We start from the raw sequence: 16,851 nt of genomic DNA, 5'->3' as shown, positions 1-16,851 counted from the left end.
TTGGACAATATTTCTGGAAAGAATTTGAGGGGGACCACTGGGGAAATATCTGGACAGTGTTTCTGGAAAGAATTTGAGGGGGTCAGTAGGGAAATATTTGTAGGATATTTGGAGGAGGATTTTGGAGAGAATATAGACCACTATAATTTATTTGTTGATATCAACTCGCAAACAAACATTTTGAAATGAAATTTGAAATTCATTTTGAATTTAGGGCGAGTTTGAGAAAATTTCAGAATTTAAATTTTTGGGATGCTACAACCATGGAGGTGACGACATCCATCTAGGGTTAGGGTTTATGGTGGGCGGGTTTATGGTGGGCTACAACTGCGAGATATAGGGGAGAAAGAAGCGAGAGACGGAGCGATCTCCGGAAATGGGCATCGTGCCTTGATGGCGGTGGCAGTGGTGGGATGGGGGCATCGCGGGGGTTGGGGTGCGGGACTGGGATCGTGCGACAAGGGCGGGGAACACGTGGCAGGGGCAGGAGGCAGTGTGGGAGGTCTGGACGGTGATATTAGAATCTTAATAGATTAGTATAGATCCATGAATAATATACGCCCTTCTTATTCGACCACGCACGGTACGGGGAGCAGTATCATCACCATGGTCACCGCATCACTCGGCGTCGAGCGCGTTGCAGAAGCGCCTGCCGTGGGCGGTGAGCAAGCCGCACTCGGCCGCGGCGACGAGGGCGGGGGCGAAGCGGGCCTGCGCGACCCGGCACCTCTGCTGGGCCCCCGGCTCCGCGCCCACGACGAGGGGCGTCTCCATCATCACCCGCAGCGCCCGGCACCGGCACTCCGCCGGGATGTCCCGCAGCTGGCTGCAGCACGTCTCCTTGAGGACGGCCCGGTTCGGGAGCATGGCCTCGATCACGTCGCAGCTCCGGCTCGCAACGTACCAGGTGCAGCCGGACAGCGGACGGTACGGGATGGCCTGCCCCGGCGCGCAGTAGCTCGGGGCTTCCGCGGCGCCGCCGGCCACGGCGAGCAGGGCGGCGGCCGCCGAGAGGACGAGACGGCTGGTGGTGGTGCAGCACGCCATTCTTTCTTGGCGTTACTGCTAGTGTCTAGTGTGCTACTGGATTTCTTCTTGGTCCAGCCCAGTCGTCTGATGGTATATGTGTTTGGTTACTCTATGGAATCTTGTAAAGCCAGAATTTGGTGGATACAAGTCACCGGTAATTAAATACTTGACGAGAGTTACAACAGAATTTGGGGGCAAGTGCAACTGACGCGTGTTTTGCTTGGAGTAATAGTGACTACTTTGCCACGTTTCCTCTGTATCGATCGACTGCTTAGCGTAGCGCCGTAGCGGTGACTACTTTGACACGTTTTCTCGGTGTGGATCGACGGTGGAAGTGTTTGCTTCAGTTTAGTTCGTGTTATATAAATATTTGAATGTCAATTAATTGTAATAAATATAATTTAATTATAAAACTAATTATATAGATGATGATTAAAAGATAAGACAAATTTTATTAAATCTAATTAATATATGATTAGCAAATGTTTATTGTAGTATCATATGAGCGAATAATAGATTAATTAGGATTAATAGACTTGTCTCATCGTTTAGTTCTTATCTATATAATTAGTTTTATAATTAAATTATATTTAACACTTTTAACTGGTATCCAAATGTCTGATGGAACGAGACTAAAATTTAGTCCACAGGGTAGTAAGAGTCTCTGAGGGTCGACGTCTATTTTATCTCTTCACGCTCTGTATTAGGCTTGTTTTATCATCGGGTCTTTCTATGGCTAGCTAAAATTTGAAAATACTCAGCATACATAATAACAAGCTATCTAACAAGCAAGAAATACAACATTATCATCTCAAGATATCTAAAATTAAAACATTTAGAATTCATAAGAAGAATACTTCTACTTCTTAGATTTAATTAATATTAATTCTCATCCTTATAAACAAGTTTGTGTTAAGAATAATATTGTAGAAACTTATTCAAAGAAAATAGCAAGATAAAACCATGAGCTCAAGCAAAACAAATAGTTTGCCGCATAAGGGCCCGTTCGTTTGTCTAGGATTGGACCAGGATTCATTCCAACTTATCAAAACTTATATAAATTAGAGAAATAATCCAGCCAGGAACTGTTTCGGGTCTCCAATCCGTGAAAAACAAACAAGGCCTAAGGGACTTTACAAAAAAGAGAAGTAAAACCAAACAAGCTCGACATCATTCGGACAACACACTCAAGGGAGTAAAGGATTATGATGCGAGAGAAAAAAACGTAGTTTATTGAATATGCCACAAGAGAGACAACAAGTCATATTATTGCAAGACGAAGACTGATGCAAAAAAGCTAAATAAGACAAACAAGCTCTCGAGCACCTACATCAATAAGGTGAATAAAAAAAATACCTCACCATATCTTCTAAAGAATAAAAAGGATGACAATGTGATAGCCATCAAGGTGATGATAGCCATGTGTCGTCATCTTACAGTCAGGGATACAGAAAAGTATACCCGTTTAGGTTCGATATGGATTAGGCGCTGCCACGATATCAACACTTATGACCTACATCATGGCCGACTGAAGTAACTTTTGAATGGCTAAAGTAACTCTTGAATGGTTGAAATTTTGTTTATGTTGTGCGTAGAAGTAAACCTTGAATAACTGAAGTAAATCTTGAATAGCATAATATTTGTGCCTATTTTACGTTGAATTAAATATTGAATGGCTTAAGTAAACTTTGAATGGATGAAGCAAACCTAGAATAATTGAATGTTTGTTCTGTTGTACTTCGAAGTAAACATTGAATTGTTCAAGTAAACCTTAAATGATTAAAGTAACCCTTAAACGATCGAACAAAACCTTAGATGGCTGAATATTTGATGTTGTGCGTTGCAGGCGACAGACAGACCATTCATGTTAATCACTCGCGGTTGGTTCTCCAATCTGATTGTTTTCCCTGGTACGAATCCCATTAATTGCCCGCGACCGACACGATTAATTAGTTGGGTGGTCCATCACCCTGAGTGATGATGAGCTCTTAGGTGTGTGTATATATATCCACCATTGAATGACTTAGTAAAAATCATGAATGGCTTAACAATTAATGAATATTTGTTAAGCTATGAAATATTGGAGTAACACATACGATGTATAGCCTGTTATATAAATTTGGACATTTTGATGTGAAGATATGTTCAAATAATAAATGTGATGTACTACAAAGTTGTAGATCTATTCGAGCTCTACTATTTTCATATAAACTTTATCTTCATCCGAATTTATATGTAAAAGTTACGATTTTATAACAATATTACGCAAAAAGGAAAAATGGTAACCAAAATTTAGTACCCATATCTAACCCGAATATCTTGGTATTTAACGGGTAGTCCTCGCTCCATATTTGATCTAAAGCTAAGGTACTACCTATATCCGCTCGAGTATAAAAATATTTAAATCCATATAAAAAAACTGGTATGTATACTATCCATATCCAATACCCAACATGTATATCTTCACCCCTAGGGCTAGAGTTGAAAACGAGTCGCTCGGCTGGTGAGCGAGCCGAGCTTGGCTCGAGACGATTGTCTTACGAGCTCTGATATGTGGCTCGACTAGTCTCGATTGTGGCTTGTAGCAACAGATTTCATCGCTGTTGCTTAACAAAATTCAGGTAGCAACAGATTTGACGATTAACAAAATTCAGGTAGCAACAGATTTGACGACTTCGCTGGGGAACGATTTGCAATCGTTTCACGGCGACAAACTGCTAGTGATTGACCTCCTCATCGCCAATCATAGTCGGAGCAATGGAGGAAAAAATAGCGAAGACAACGCCGGACAAATCTGAAGTTCATCCCTTAAACGTGATCAAGGTCACGACAGAAGACCTTATTGAGGCAGACATGGAGATTGAAGAAGAAATCGAGGCAGACATGGAGATTGAAGAAGAAATCGCTCGAGAGATGGAGAAACGGAATGAGAGATTGGCTTGCTTTCGAAAAACCAAGAATGGTGTGATCAAATGGGGCAAGCACATCCAGCAAGTATTAGAGCTCGCGAGCAGTTCACAGTGCACGCATCATCCAAGGACGCATGGAGCGGGCATGCGAGCCTGCAGGCTGCAGCACGCCGTCTCGTTGAGTAGCCCGAGAGGTCACGCTGCCTCGACCGGGATGTGTGGCGCCATGGACCCCGTGACCATGAGGACAGAGCTAGGACCAGATGCTAGGGTTGATCTCTTATCTGGGATGGCAATGGCTTATTAGGCCCAGCCCTACCCAGTGCCATGAACAACTTTCCCAATTCCATGCTCTACCGATGACATGAATTATGACATTTCATCATGCCCTGTGGGGGGGTGCGACCTTTGCACTTTCCAGAGCTTATTTTATATTGTTGCAATGCAAAACTTCATGCACCGAGAGTGAGCGAGACTTCAACTAAAGCTTACAATCAAATCAAAATGACACCGCTTCACCAGGATTGAGAATTCTAGACAAATGAAAAAAACACAACTGCTAAAAAAAGTGGTGGCTAGGGTACCAGTCTTCTGTATACTTAAGAATGTTTAACCTAATCTGGATTTCCATGTACCATGACATTGGATCTCCTCGGCTAACTTTCTAATCAGGTATTTACCACGAATGTAAAATGTAGCATGATATTGGAAGTCCAATCCTTGTGCGAAATGAAACAGGTCCAAAGAACATCCAACAGTATAGTAGGGTAATAAACGTTGAACAGTAACATCATTACACATCAAACAAAAAATATATATAGTGCCGGTAGAAGACATCTAACAGGTTGCAACTGCGATTCTGTCCTGAGTTTCCATGATACATCCGGAGCTCCTAGTCAGTTCGCGGTTGACATTCAAGGTAGGCCTCAAGCCTACATGTGCGTAAAAACGGAAACAGTATTATATTTGTAAAAAAGGAAACAGTATTTCATATAGACCATGCATAAGAATAAGGTAAAATAGATGAAAAATTCCAGCTCAAACCAATATATTTGTAACTGAAGACAATCATGCCATAGGTATACCTTGCTCGCAATGTTGCTGGACAGCCAGTCCAGGCCTTCATACAGACCCTCGCCAGTTGTGGCACAAGTGCTCTGGATGTACCTATCATCAAGAACACAAACAACACAGCAAGTCAATAAGCACTGATTTTTTTAACTTATGCACGAGAAGGTCACAGAAGTAGCTTCCTAGTCACCGACGCTTTACACGAGAGATAAATCTTTGTTTAGTTGCTTACCAGTGTCGCTGGCGCAGGGAGTGTAATCCAAGCTTGTCAGTAATCTCAGCAGCATTCATGGCATTGGGAAGATCTTGCTTGTTGGCAAAAACAAGCAGCACAGCATCACGTAGCTCATCCTGTCATCAAAACAAAAAGAATTTCATTCACTAGCACAAGACTTGAAAGTTCAAGGTAATACTTTGTCTTATCTTCATTTTATAGAATACCCAAGTGGACCAAACATTTCTATGGTATATTAAGAAAACAAATAATATAATATAAAAAATGTTCCATCACTTTTTTATTAAAGAGGAAAATTCATTTCTAGTTTGTTTCCTATTCCATTTCTCAAAGTTGCTGAAAATGGTATTTACTCAACTTAGTCGATTACACTGTAGCAAGTGAATGTCACCAAAGATAAAGAATTCAAAACTTGCCACACAAGCTTATTGATATTAAGCAACAGCATAACAAAGTGGTTTAGTAGAATGTTTTACCTCGTTCAGCATCCTGTGGAGCTCATCTCTGGCTTCAACAACACGGTCACGGTCATTGCTGTCCACAACAAAGATAAGACCCTGGGTGTTCTGGAAGTAATGCCTCCAAAGAGGTCTGATCTGTTTTCATTAAATGAGCACAAGTCAGTCAAAATGTGATAGAACATGTAATCTACAACTGAATTAAAGCCTAAGACCAAGCACCTTTCACATGTCTAAAAATTCATACGATACCATAATTTTAAGTTGTTAACAATGATATGAGTCCAGGAAATCAAATATAAAAATAAAAAGAATGATAGCCCTGAATTCTGGAAGAATAACAAATTAGAGAGCATTATGTAGTATAAATGGATAATACAAAACAAGTAAACATCGTTGGGATCATACCTTGTCCTGACCCCCGACATCCCAGACAGTGAAGCTAATGTTCTTGTACTCAACAGTTTCAACATTGAAACCTGCATTTCGAAAAAAAAAATCATTTCTCTTGTAAGACAAAGGGTGCTGAAGCATAAAAATAAAACAGCTATGTCATGATAGCATACAAAAACAGCTACAATTTTTCTCTTATTTTTTCTTTCTTCGCCCCGATGATAATTTCTAAATGATTTTTCCAATACTCCAAAAGCCAAAACAGTATATTTCAACAACAGAAAGAAAACTGTAGTTTCCATCATCTACTATAAAATAATAGTATTTTAAATTTAAAGTTGGTAACAACAGATCAGGCAAGAAGACGAGCATTTTATTGCGGTCACCTGGCAGGATTTCATTAAGTTTGACCCTATCAGAGTTTGTGTAGACAGGAGGCAAATATGATACATTAAAAAAATCCATGAAAGATTGACATTAACATTAAAATACAATGAATTGTGATTTTAGGGTGATATTAAATGCATTTTGCTCCAATCAAATCAAATATGTGGGTCATTATGTTGTACTATGAAGTACAAACGGCTCGCAGAATGGCTGCTGTGATCTTATTCAAATATCAGAACATAACAAACAATCATGTGTAGTTTATCGCGGATCCTACAGATCCATCATTTAACAGGGCATTCTTCACAACCGAGACGAACATGATCCAACAACGTTCCGAAGGGAAGAGTGGAGCTCACCGATGGTGGGGATGGTGGTGACGATCTCGCCGAGCTTGAGCTTGTAGAGGATGGTGGTTTTACCGGCGGCGTCGAGGCCGACCATGAGGATCCGCATCTCCTTCTTGGCGAAGAGCCGGCTGAAGAGCTTCCCGAACGCGAGCCCCATCTTCCTCCGCGTCCCCCTTCCTTCACACCTGCAGAACCGTCAACCGGTCATTCATTCATTCCCCGCTCAGATCTGCCCCCACAAACCCTGGCATACAACGGATCGCAAATTCCCCAGCGCATCCAGGCGACGGCGCCGCGGATCTGGACCGAGATGATCCAACCGCAGTCGCGCGGGTCGGTCGGGTAGATCACGCGCCAACGGGCGGAGATCTACCGCGCACGGCGGCCGGAGAGGAGATCGGGGGAGAGGGATCTGAGAGCGCGAGGGGACTCAGATCTGGATCCAGGGAGAGGAGTGGATCGGAGGCGGGCTCACCTGCGCTGCGCTGAATGCGAGATCCGAAGGAGGAATTGGGGATCGGAGGCAAGGAGCGGGGCGGAGACCAGAAGAGGGAAGGGAGGGGAGATATTAACGCCGCGCTTCGTGCCGGCTGGCGGGGTGGGCACTGGCGAGGAAGAGAGAAGCTTCTTGGTTGCTGTCGGATCTCCAACGAACGGCTGGGATTGGTCCCAGTAACGTTCCACGCCGAATCACCAACTGGGTCCCAGTTTGGTTCGTTTTGGGCTTTCGGCTGCTTTTGTGGTGGGGACGGGGTCCAGAATGGAACAGTGCAAGAAAAGGGTACCTTGGGGCGGTCTATACCATCTACTCTATTCAATTCCCTATATCATCTTCTATTTGGCTGTACTCTGTGCAATCACTCATTTTGGTGCAAGCGTGCAATCAAACTATCCAGAGCATCCAATCTAGATCCAACGGTTTCATATGGAATGGGTTAAAAGTAAAATATGTACTATGTTTTAGGTGGAAGAGGTTAAATATAAAATAACAGTCATCATTAGATCTAGATCGGATGCACCAAATCGCTTGATTTCATGCTTGCACCAGGATAAGTGATTGCATAGGATATTTTCCCGTCTATACCATCTACCATATTCAATTTTATGTATCATCTTTTATTTTAAATTTCAATATACGTCAAATAGAATCGTCTACAGTGTTACGTTCCTTATTTTACACGATCCACGGTCAGCTTAAAGTTATCTCAAACAATTTTAATAGTTGACTATAAATAAATTCGTTTGGATTAAGTTCGAAAATATAAAAAAAATGTAGAAATGATTCATTTCAAAATATAGTTTCATAAAAATATACATTGATTATATTTTACAAATACTTTATAGGAAAAATAGCGGTTAAAGTTGTTTTTAGATCACGTCGCTTCGTAAAAGTATACATTGCCTATATTTCTCAAATACTTTACAGCAAAAAGCAACGGTCAAAGTTGATTCTAGACCACATTGGCATCCAAAACTACCTTCTTGAGATCTCTTGAATAACAAGGGTTTTCCTCCCTTCAATCCAGTCTAGTTCTTTTGTTGCCAAATCAATCTTTAGTCCCTATTTGGATCCCTTTAATTAAATTCTATTTTAATATTCATAATTTAGGCATAGATTAATTAAGTTACTATGATTTTATACATAATATATTTATATATTATCATTGGTCATATGAGGGATATATTTATATACTATATTTCTACTATCGATAAGCGAGCAGAAGGACGTGTCATAAATTGTAGAATAAAATCATAGACTAGTGATACATAAAATCAATTCCACTCCTCACCCTTTGAATTTAGGATAGGCTTATTGTTAGATATTACTGGTGCTTAGGATCGTTTCCTAAGTCCCTAGAATACCAATCCGTGTCTAAAATATCTCGATGATGAGTAGATCTATTCTACTGAGGGATACATGTATACATACCGTCGTTGTTGTTCCTAGCTATCATTGCGGCAGCGTCTTGCAGCGAAGACCCGCCTCCTCCTTCTTGTCGATCTCCCTGCTGGTGTCGAGGAGATTGGTTCCCGTCGTTGATCGGCGGTGGATCAGCTCCTCCAATGTTGCCTGCAGGGGGGATCTCAGATCCCGATGGGATAACGGGGATCTGAGACATAGTCACAGCGATCCCAGTCACTCCGAGCGCCTAGGGGATCGGTTCCTCTCAAAGTGTTGATTAGGGTTTGTGGTCGAGCGATTAGCGTTAGCTAAACCCGTCGTCCCCCTTAATCTATTTATATGGCGTCGTGTGACCGGGGGCTGCAACCAACGGTTAGGATAGCCCCCCCGATCAGGGGCGCGGTTAGATGTTTAGGATTAACCCTACCCCGGTTACTGTTAACCGGCTAGTGTAGAGGACACATCCTAACAATCTCCCCTTTGTTCTCTACATATCTCACACTCAAACTTTTATTAATTCCGTCCTTTAACAAGTTTACATATAGAGACCAATGCGTGACAATGATCTATTAAGTATCACCGCACTCATTGACTACAACATGCTCCCCTGCTTCAAAACGAAAGAATTTACTAGGTTGCAATCTGTAGCCCCTGTGATTCTAGATCATAGGTACTCCCTTAATCCCATGCCGGCTGCGTGCTTACTAAACACACTGGGTGGAAGACCTTTTATGAGCGGATCCGCAAGCATCTGATGGGTTCTTATATGCTCAACTTGAATGGTGTGATCCAGAATCTTCTCCTTAACAATATAACACTTAATGTCAATGTACTTGGCAGAGCCACTTGACTTATTGTTATGGGAGAAAAATACCGCTGGCTCGTTGTCGCAGTAAATTCTCAGTGGTCGCTCTATGCTATCAACCACTCTTAATCCGGGTACGAATTTCTTTATCCATATCGCATGTCCAGTTGCCTCATACGTAGCTACAAACTCAGCATGCATTGTCGACGATGCACTCGCTGTCTGTTTGCAGCTCTTCCAAGAAATAGCTCCCCCAGAGAGCATAAAGACATACCCTGAAGTGGACTTCAGTGTATCTCTACACCCTCCCCAGTCGGCATCTGCATAGCCAACTATTTGTAGGGAATTAGATCTTCTGTACGTAAGCATGAGACCTTTAGTACCTTGAAGGTACCTTAGAGCCTTCTTGACTGCTTTCCAGTGTTCTATGCCTGGATTCTTCTGATAGCGTCCAAGCATCCCGGTGGTAAAAGCTAAGTCAGGGCGAGTACATACTTGAGCATACATAATGCTTCCGATAGCTGAAGCATATGGTACTGACTTCATCTTGTTTTTCTCATACTGATTCTTGGGACACTGATATTCCCCAAACTTATCACCCTTGACTATTGGACCAGGCAAGGCATTACACTTGTGCATATTATACCTCTTTAGTACATTTTCTATATATGACTTCTGTGAGAGTCCTAATACTCCCTTTTGTCTGTCTCTGTGAATTTCTATTCCAAGAACATAGGAGGCTTCTCCCATGTCTTTCATATCAAAATTCGAGGAAAGAAACCCTTTTGTTTCCGCTAGTAGATCCTTATCACTACTAGCTAAGAGTATGTCATCGACATACAAAACAAGGAAGATATACTTTCCTTTTCTAAATTTTGCATAAATGCAATTGTCTTCCTTGTTTTCCTCGAAACCAAACTTTCTTATAGTCTGATCAAACTTGATGTACCACTGTCTGGAGGCCTGTTTTAATCCATAAATGGACCTCCTCAAGTGACATCCCATGTGTTCTTTACCGCTCACAACAAAACCCTTTGGTTGTACCATGAACACGTTTTCTTCTAACTCTCCATTTAGGAATGCTGTCTTTACATCCATCTGATGGAGCTCTAGATCAAAATGAGCAACTAGTGCCATTATGATCCTGAATGAATCTTTTGTTGAGACAGGTGAGAAGGTTTCATGGTAGTCAATGCCTTCTCTTTGTGTGAACCCTTTGGCCACAAGTCTAGCCTTGTATCTTTCTATGTTCCCTCTGGAGTCACGCTTTGTCTTGTAGACCCATTTACAGCCTACTGTTTTGGCTCCATGGGGAATGACTTCTAAGTCCCAAACTTTGTTCATTCTCATGGATTCTAATTCATCTTCCATGGCTGATAACCATTTGGATGAATTTGCACTTCTCATAGCAGCTTCATATGTAGTGGGATCACCTTCTGTATCAATGTCCTCACTCATATGAATCTCATCACATTCTATGTTTTCTGCTGCATAGACTTCATAGTCATCAGGAATCACAGATTTTCTGAGTCTCTGTGACCTCCTGAGACTTGGTTCTGGTTCAGATTCTTCCTGGGGCTCCTGCAATGGTGCGTCACTTGGCGCAACACTATCATCATCTTCTGAACTGTCATGTGCAACTGGCTCAGGGCCAATATGCGCAGAAGGTGAAGCTACTTGCTCTGTAGTAGTTGCACTAGATGATGCCACATTTGCAATAGGGGTTTCACCCACAGTCGGTGTGACTGTTGGTGGAACCACAGTGGGTATCGAGAAGTATGGTTCTTCAACCATCGGAAACGGGACATACATCCTCTTTTCCTGAAGGTCAACTTCTCTGAGTACCTTACTCCCCTTGATCACGTCATCCTCTAAGAAAATGGCATGTCTGGTTTCTATGAACTTGGTTTGTCTGTTAGGGCAGTAGAATCTATAACCCTTTGATCTGTCAGGGTAGCCAATAAAATGGCAGCTAGTGGTTCTCTCATCTAGCTTTCCCTGTCCAGGATTAAATATTCTAGCTTCTGCTAGACAACCCCATATATGGAAGTAGTTGAGCGTGGGTTTTCTGCCAGTCCACAACTCATATGGAGTTCTAGCCACTGATTTACTAGGAACTCTGTTGAGTATATGCATAGCGGTTTTTAAAGCCTCCATCCATAGACCCAATGGCAGGTTAGAGTAACTTAGCATACTCCTTACCATATCCATTAGCGTTCTGTTACGCCTTTCGGCAACTCCATTCTGTTGTGGTTCGCCAGGTGTTGAATATTGAGCAACAATACCGTTTTCTCTTAGGAACCTCGCGAAAGGTCCTGGGACCTGGCCATACTCGGTATGGCGCCCATAGTACTCCCCCCCACGATCTGATCGAACAATCTTTATCTTCAAATCGTGTTGATTCTCTACTTCAGCCTTGAACTGTTTAAACTTGTCTAAAGCTTCTGATATTTCCTTAATAGAATAAATATAACCGTAGCGAGAGTAGTCATCTATGAAGGTTATGAACAAATTAAACCCATCTACTGTCCTAACTGGAAAAGGACCACAGATATCTGTATGAATAATTTCTAACACTCTCGTAGTATGCTTAGCATCTTTCTTAATCTGCTTCACGAATTTACCCTTAATGCAATCTCTGCATTGCTCTAAGTCTGTGAAGTCTAGGGGATGGAGAATCTGTTCCTTAACAAGACTTTCTATTCTCCCCCTCGAAATATGGCCCAAACGATAGTGCCATAATTTCGACGAGGTTTCTCCATCACTTCGTTTTCTTTTCCTGCCACTGTTGGCTGGATCATTTTCTGGTATATCTAATACATTAACAACATCACTTTGCGAAAGTAAATAAAGCATATCTCGTCGGATGGCGAGACCAACATCTTTATTATCAAACTGAATAACACACTGTCTATCACCAAAATGACAATGAATGTGCTGATCATCTAATCTAGAAACCGAAATAAGGTTCCTTCGCAAGGAAGGTACATAAAGTACGTCTCTCAACAACAGTACAAAACCATTAACTAATTTAAGATGTATATCTCCAATGGCCTCGACTGCTGCTTCAACTCCATTTGCCACTCTAATTGTTCTTCGGCCCTTTGGGAGCCTTTGGCTTGTACGGAGTCCCTGTAGAGAGTTTGCAACATGAACAGTTGCACCTGAGTCAATCCACCAAGAATAACTGGGATATTCTAAGTATAAAGACTCATTTACAAAAGTAACTTGGTCCTTACCACTCTCTAGTAGATACTGCAGGAATTCAGGGCACTTTCTCTTGTAATGACCTGTCTTCTTGCAATAGAGGCAGGTATCAGGGGGAACTGAGAAACTGCCTCCTTGTCTTGGCTGATTATTATTGCTCGAGGAAGCCTGGTTATTCTGTTTACCTTGCTTCTTGAACTTTTTCTTTGAGTTCTTGTTCTGTCTGGGGATGTTGCCTTTGATGAGGTTGACAGAGTCTCCAGTCTGCTTTAACCTCTCTTCCTCCTGGACACACTGTGCCAAGAGTTGGTCTATATTCCACTTATCAGTGACACAAGTGTTGTACTGTATGTGAAAAGTCTCAAACTCCTTGGGCAGAGACTTCATTATCATAAATACTACAAATTCCTCGTGTAAAGGAGACCCGAGGTACTTGTTTATCTTAGCTACGATGGATATCATTTTCTGAATGAATGGTCTGACACCATTTCCATCGTATTTTGCATTGACAAATTCTGTCATTAGAGAGCAAGCATAAGCCTTAGAAGACCCTTGGTGATGAGAGGCTACCCTCTCAAGGTATTCTTTGGCAGTCTCGCACTCTGGTATGGAACTCTTAAGAGGCTCCTTGATGCTCCTCTTAAGAATAATCATACATTTGTCATTTGATCTTTCCCACTTGACCTTGTCGATGCTGTATTGCATCCACCTGTGGTCATAGTTGGGAGTGCCCACTGTGGGCTCAACTGGTTTATCAAACCTCAGTGCGTAATCTATCTCACCCACTGTGGTTATCATGTCTATATCCTCCCGCCAAGAATGGTAATTACTACCATCTAGCGGTTTCATCTGAGCAATCTGGCTAATCAACATGGCGGTATGAGCACCTTTGCAAAATTAAAATAGAAAATATTTAGGACATCTGAAATAAATACTGAATACTGAATCATAGAAAATGCATGAATTAAATATTCAACGTTGGTCAAATAATAATCATGCCATATCTATGAAAATTTCTGATCACAAAATTTCTAAACCATCATTGGATGATCTAGAAAACATAAACTTGTATTAAATTGTGGTAACAATATCCAACGTTGGTTAAAATATTCAATCACCACAAAATTTTCTGAATTCTATGCAATTTAAACAATAATTAATCCACGTTGGTTTCATAATTAACTGAAAAAATTGCATAAAATATAAATAAAAGTACCAAAGTACGCAGCGGAATAAAAAAAATAGTCCATAAATATCTCTGAATTTTTCTATAACTGGAAAAATATAATTCTAAATTTTCTGCACTGTTTTTCTAATTTCTTTTCTGTGTTTCTAATTTCTGGAAATAGAAAATAAAATTCCAGAAAAAAAATGGAAGCCATTTCGGCCTGGCCGGCCTTAAGGCCTAGCCTGAACGGCCCACTTAAGCGCCAGGAGAGGGGGGACGCGCGCCGAGGCCACAACCTGGGCCTGGGCCGCGCTTTTGGCCCACGCGGCGGCCAGCGCCCCCCGTCGCATCCTGTGTCGTTGGATCAAAACCAGCGGCCACGATCTCTCGAGCTATTGTAGCTAGGTTTATAAAAGACGAAAATCTCGGGGTGACCGGTGGAAACCTAGCTCATTTCTTCTCTCCCAGCCGCAATTCACTTCCGGCCGCCAATGAGCTTGGCTCCTGGCCGACCGCACCCTGCTCATACATCCTCTCTCTCTTTCTCTTCATTTCTACTTCAGCCGTACAAGCATTTGCACTAGCCTCTCCCAGCTGCAACCGCTAGGAGCTGGCCGACGGTGCTCTCTTCGGCCGCTTGGCAAGTTGCGCTCCTTCTCTCTGTTATTGTGCACCGAGCTGCTCTTTGTTGATTTTTTTTCATTTCTACTTGCCGCACTATTACTCGACCGCCAAGGAGAACTAGACATTTGCACTGTGCAATTGAACTCGAATCTAGTCCTCATTTACTCGAATCCCTTACGATGTGATTAAATGTATGAGATGGATATCTTGTAGTGGGATCGAGTTTTGGAGGTAAAAAAAAATCATAGATCCAGGCCCCGTGATATTTCTGTTATTTTCTGTGATGATTTTAGTGCATCTATGCACATTCACGCGGTTTAAAAAAAATTAGGGTTCTAACCCTAATTTTATTCTATGACTTTTTCTTATCTGTTCTTGACCGTGGTTCAAAATCATGAGTCTCTTTTTGTCTCTGTTGACATATGTACCGATTAGGGTTAGGTCATAAAACCGTAACCCTAAACAGTTGTGAGAGCTCTCTGGTTTGAGGCCGAGACATAATATGTCCCTTACTTTGGCCAAACCTAAATCTTAGGGTTAGGGAAAACCCTAACCCGAGAGCATCAACTATTTCTTTCTATTCTAATCTCTATTCTCGGATGATGAATGATGATTAAAAAAAATGAGTTCATCACATATATCCGAGACCTTTCTGTGATCTCATAAAAACGATGTGGATTAGGAGATCTAGGGTTCTTAGGTGGCGCTCTGATACCATTGTTAGATATTACTGGTGCTTAGGATCGTTTCCTAAGTCCCTAGAATACCAATCCGTGTCTAAAATATCTCGATGATGAGTAGATCTATTCTACTGAGGGATACATGTATACATACCGTCGTTGTTGTTCCTAGCCATCATTGCGGCGGCGTCTTGCAGCGAAGACCCGCCTCCTCCTTCTTGTCGATCTCCCTGCTGGTGTCGAGGAGATTGGTTCCCGTCGTTGATCGGCGGTGGATCAGCTCCTCCAATGTTGCCTGCAGGGGGAATCTCAGATCCCGATGGGATAACGGGGATCTGAGACATAGTCACAGCGATTCCAGTCACTCCGAGCGCCTAGGGGATTGGTTCCTCTCAAAGTGTTGATTAGGGTTTGTGGTCGAGCGATTAGCGTTAGCTAAACCCGTCGGCCCCCTTAATCTATTTATATGGCGTCGTGTGACCGGGGGCTGCAACCAACGGTTAGGATAGCCCCCCCGATCAGGGGCGCTGTTAGATGGTTAGGATTAACCCTACCCCGGTTACTGTTAACCGGCTAGTGTAGAGGACACATCCTAACACTTATATCTAAACTTTGTAAAGTGGTGGAATGTCAAATTACAAACCAAATAACATAACATATTAAGTAAATTTCAATTCCTTCAAAATGAAGGAATCCAAACTGTCCTTCAAATAACTAGAGGAGTACTTGATGTCCAAAACATATTCGACCAAACACTTGAACATAAAAAATACTTTGATTTTTGTGTGTGTTAAAAAGAGTCATGTTTGACCAAAGTTCTCATAAATAATATTTATATTTAAGGCTATGAATCAATCTAATATAAAAATATATTTCATAAATAATATAGTAAATACTATTTATTTAATATTACAAAGATTGATACTTTTTATCTATAATTGATCAAGATACTAAAACATGAGACTATGCTAGGATTATATTATTTCTATAACAAAGGGAGTAGTAATGCCTAGGCTCCATAAAAAACATATTTCATGAAAATTTACACTACTACATATTTGATTTTACAAGGCATGAGACTCAAACTAACAAAGGCAAACATAATTGTGTGTTGCCTTCGTTTGTCAGGGCCATGACCGAGCGTTCGTGTCCATTGATGGTTAACAAAGGCAATCTCCTTAATACAACCTTCTCCGTTAATACATTTACCAAGATGAGCGCTTTTATATGACTGCCTCCGTTAATGAATTATAGCGGAGTGTGCGTGAAGAAACCCGAGAGTGGCTAGTTGGACTCTGTATGGTCCTGGTGCACCGGACACTGTCCGGTGCGCCAGACCAGAGCACACTCGATTTCTTTGCTCCTTTGAATTTGATCCTTATCTTCAATCTTTTATTGATTTGTGTTGAACCTTTATGCACCTGTAGAACATATAATCTAGAGCAAACTAGTTAGTCCAATATTTGTGTTAGGCATCCAACCACCAAAATTAATATTGGAAAAAGGTTTAACCATATTTCTCTTTCAATCTCCCCCTTTTTGGTGTTTGATGCCAACACAAACCAAAGCAAATATATAAGTGCAGAATTGAACTAGTTTGCATAAGGTGAGTGCATAGGTTACTTGGAATTA

The 16,851-nt window shown here is 41.7% G+C and overlaps 3 protein-coding genes across 3 annotated transcripts; all 3 read right to left on the bottom strand.

Moving 5' to 3' along the window:
* Positions 1 to 515: 515 nt before the first annotated feature.
* Positions 516 to 1,165, bottom strand: LOC100280809 (trypsin/factor XIIA inhibitor). Its single transcript, NM_001153729.2, has one exon. It carries the CDS (start codon positions 1,045 to 1,047, stop codon positions 619 to 621), a length of 429 nt encoding a protein of 142 aa, NP_001147201.1. The 5' UTR covers positions 1,048 to 1,165; the 3' UTR covers positions 516 to 618.
* A 3,100-nt stretch (positions 1,166 to 4,265) lies between these two features.
* On the bottom strand, positions 4,266 to 7,445 carry LOC100280562 (ADP-ribosylation factor 1). The gene is made up of 7 exons (NM_001153481.2): positions 7,308 to 7,445; positions 6,842 to 7,017; positions 6,111 to 6,181; positions 5,721 to 5,840; positions 5,242 to 5,360; positions 5,024 to 5,105; positions 4,266 to 4,870 (listed from the first exon to the last, which is right to left on the bottom strand). The coding sequence occupies exons 2-7, from the start codon at positions 6,987 to 6,989 to the stop codon at positions 4,865 to 4,867; spliced, it is 546 nt and encodes a 181-aa protein (NP_001146953.1). The 5' UTR covers positions 6,990 to 7,017; positions 7,308 to 7,445; the 3' UTR covers positions 4,266 to 4,864.
* Positions 7,446 to 12,208: 4,763 nt separating this feature from the next.
* On the bottom strand, positions 12,209 to 15,723 carry LOC118472910 (uncharacterized). The gene is made up of 3 exons (XM_035960859.1): positions 15,374 to 15,723; positions 12,780 to 13,634; positions 12,209 to 12,672 (listed from the first exon to the last, which is right to left on the bottom strand). Exons 1-3 carry the CDS (start codon positions 15,561 to 15,563, stop codon positions 12,626 to 12,628), a joined length of 1,092 nt encoding a protein of 363 aa, XP_035816752.1. The 5' UTR covers positions 15,564 to 15,723; the 3' UTR covers positions 12,209 to 12,625.
* Positions 15,724 to 16,851: the final 1,128 nt, after the last annotated feature.

This window comes from Zea mays, chromosome 7, assembly GCF_902167145.1.
Source record: "Zea mays cultivar B73 chromosome 7, Zm-B73-REFERENCE-NAM-5.0, whole genome shotgun sequence".
NCBI lineage: Eukaryota > Viridiplantae > Streptophyta > Magnoliopsida > Poales > Poaceae > Zea > Zea mays.
Note: the sequence above shows the minus strand (reverse complement) of the source record. Positions and strands in the feature narration are given on the sequence as shown.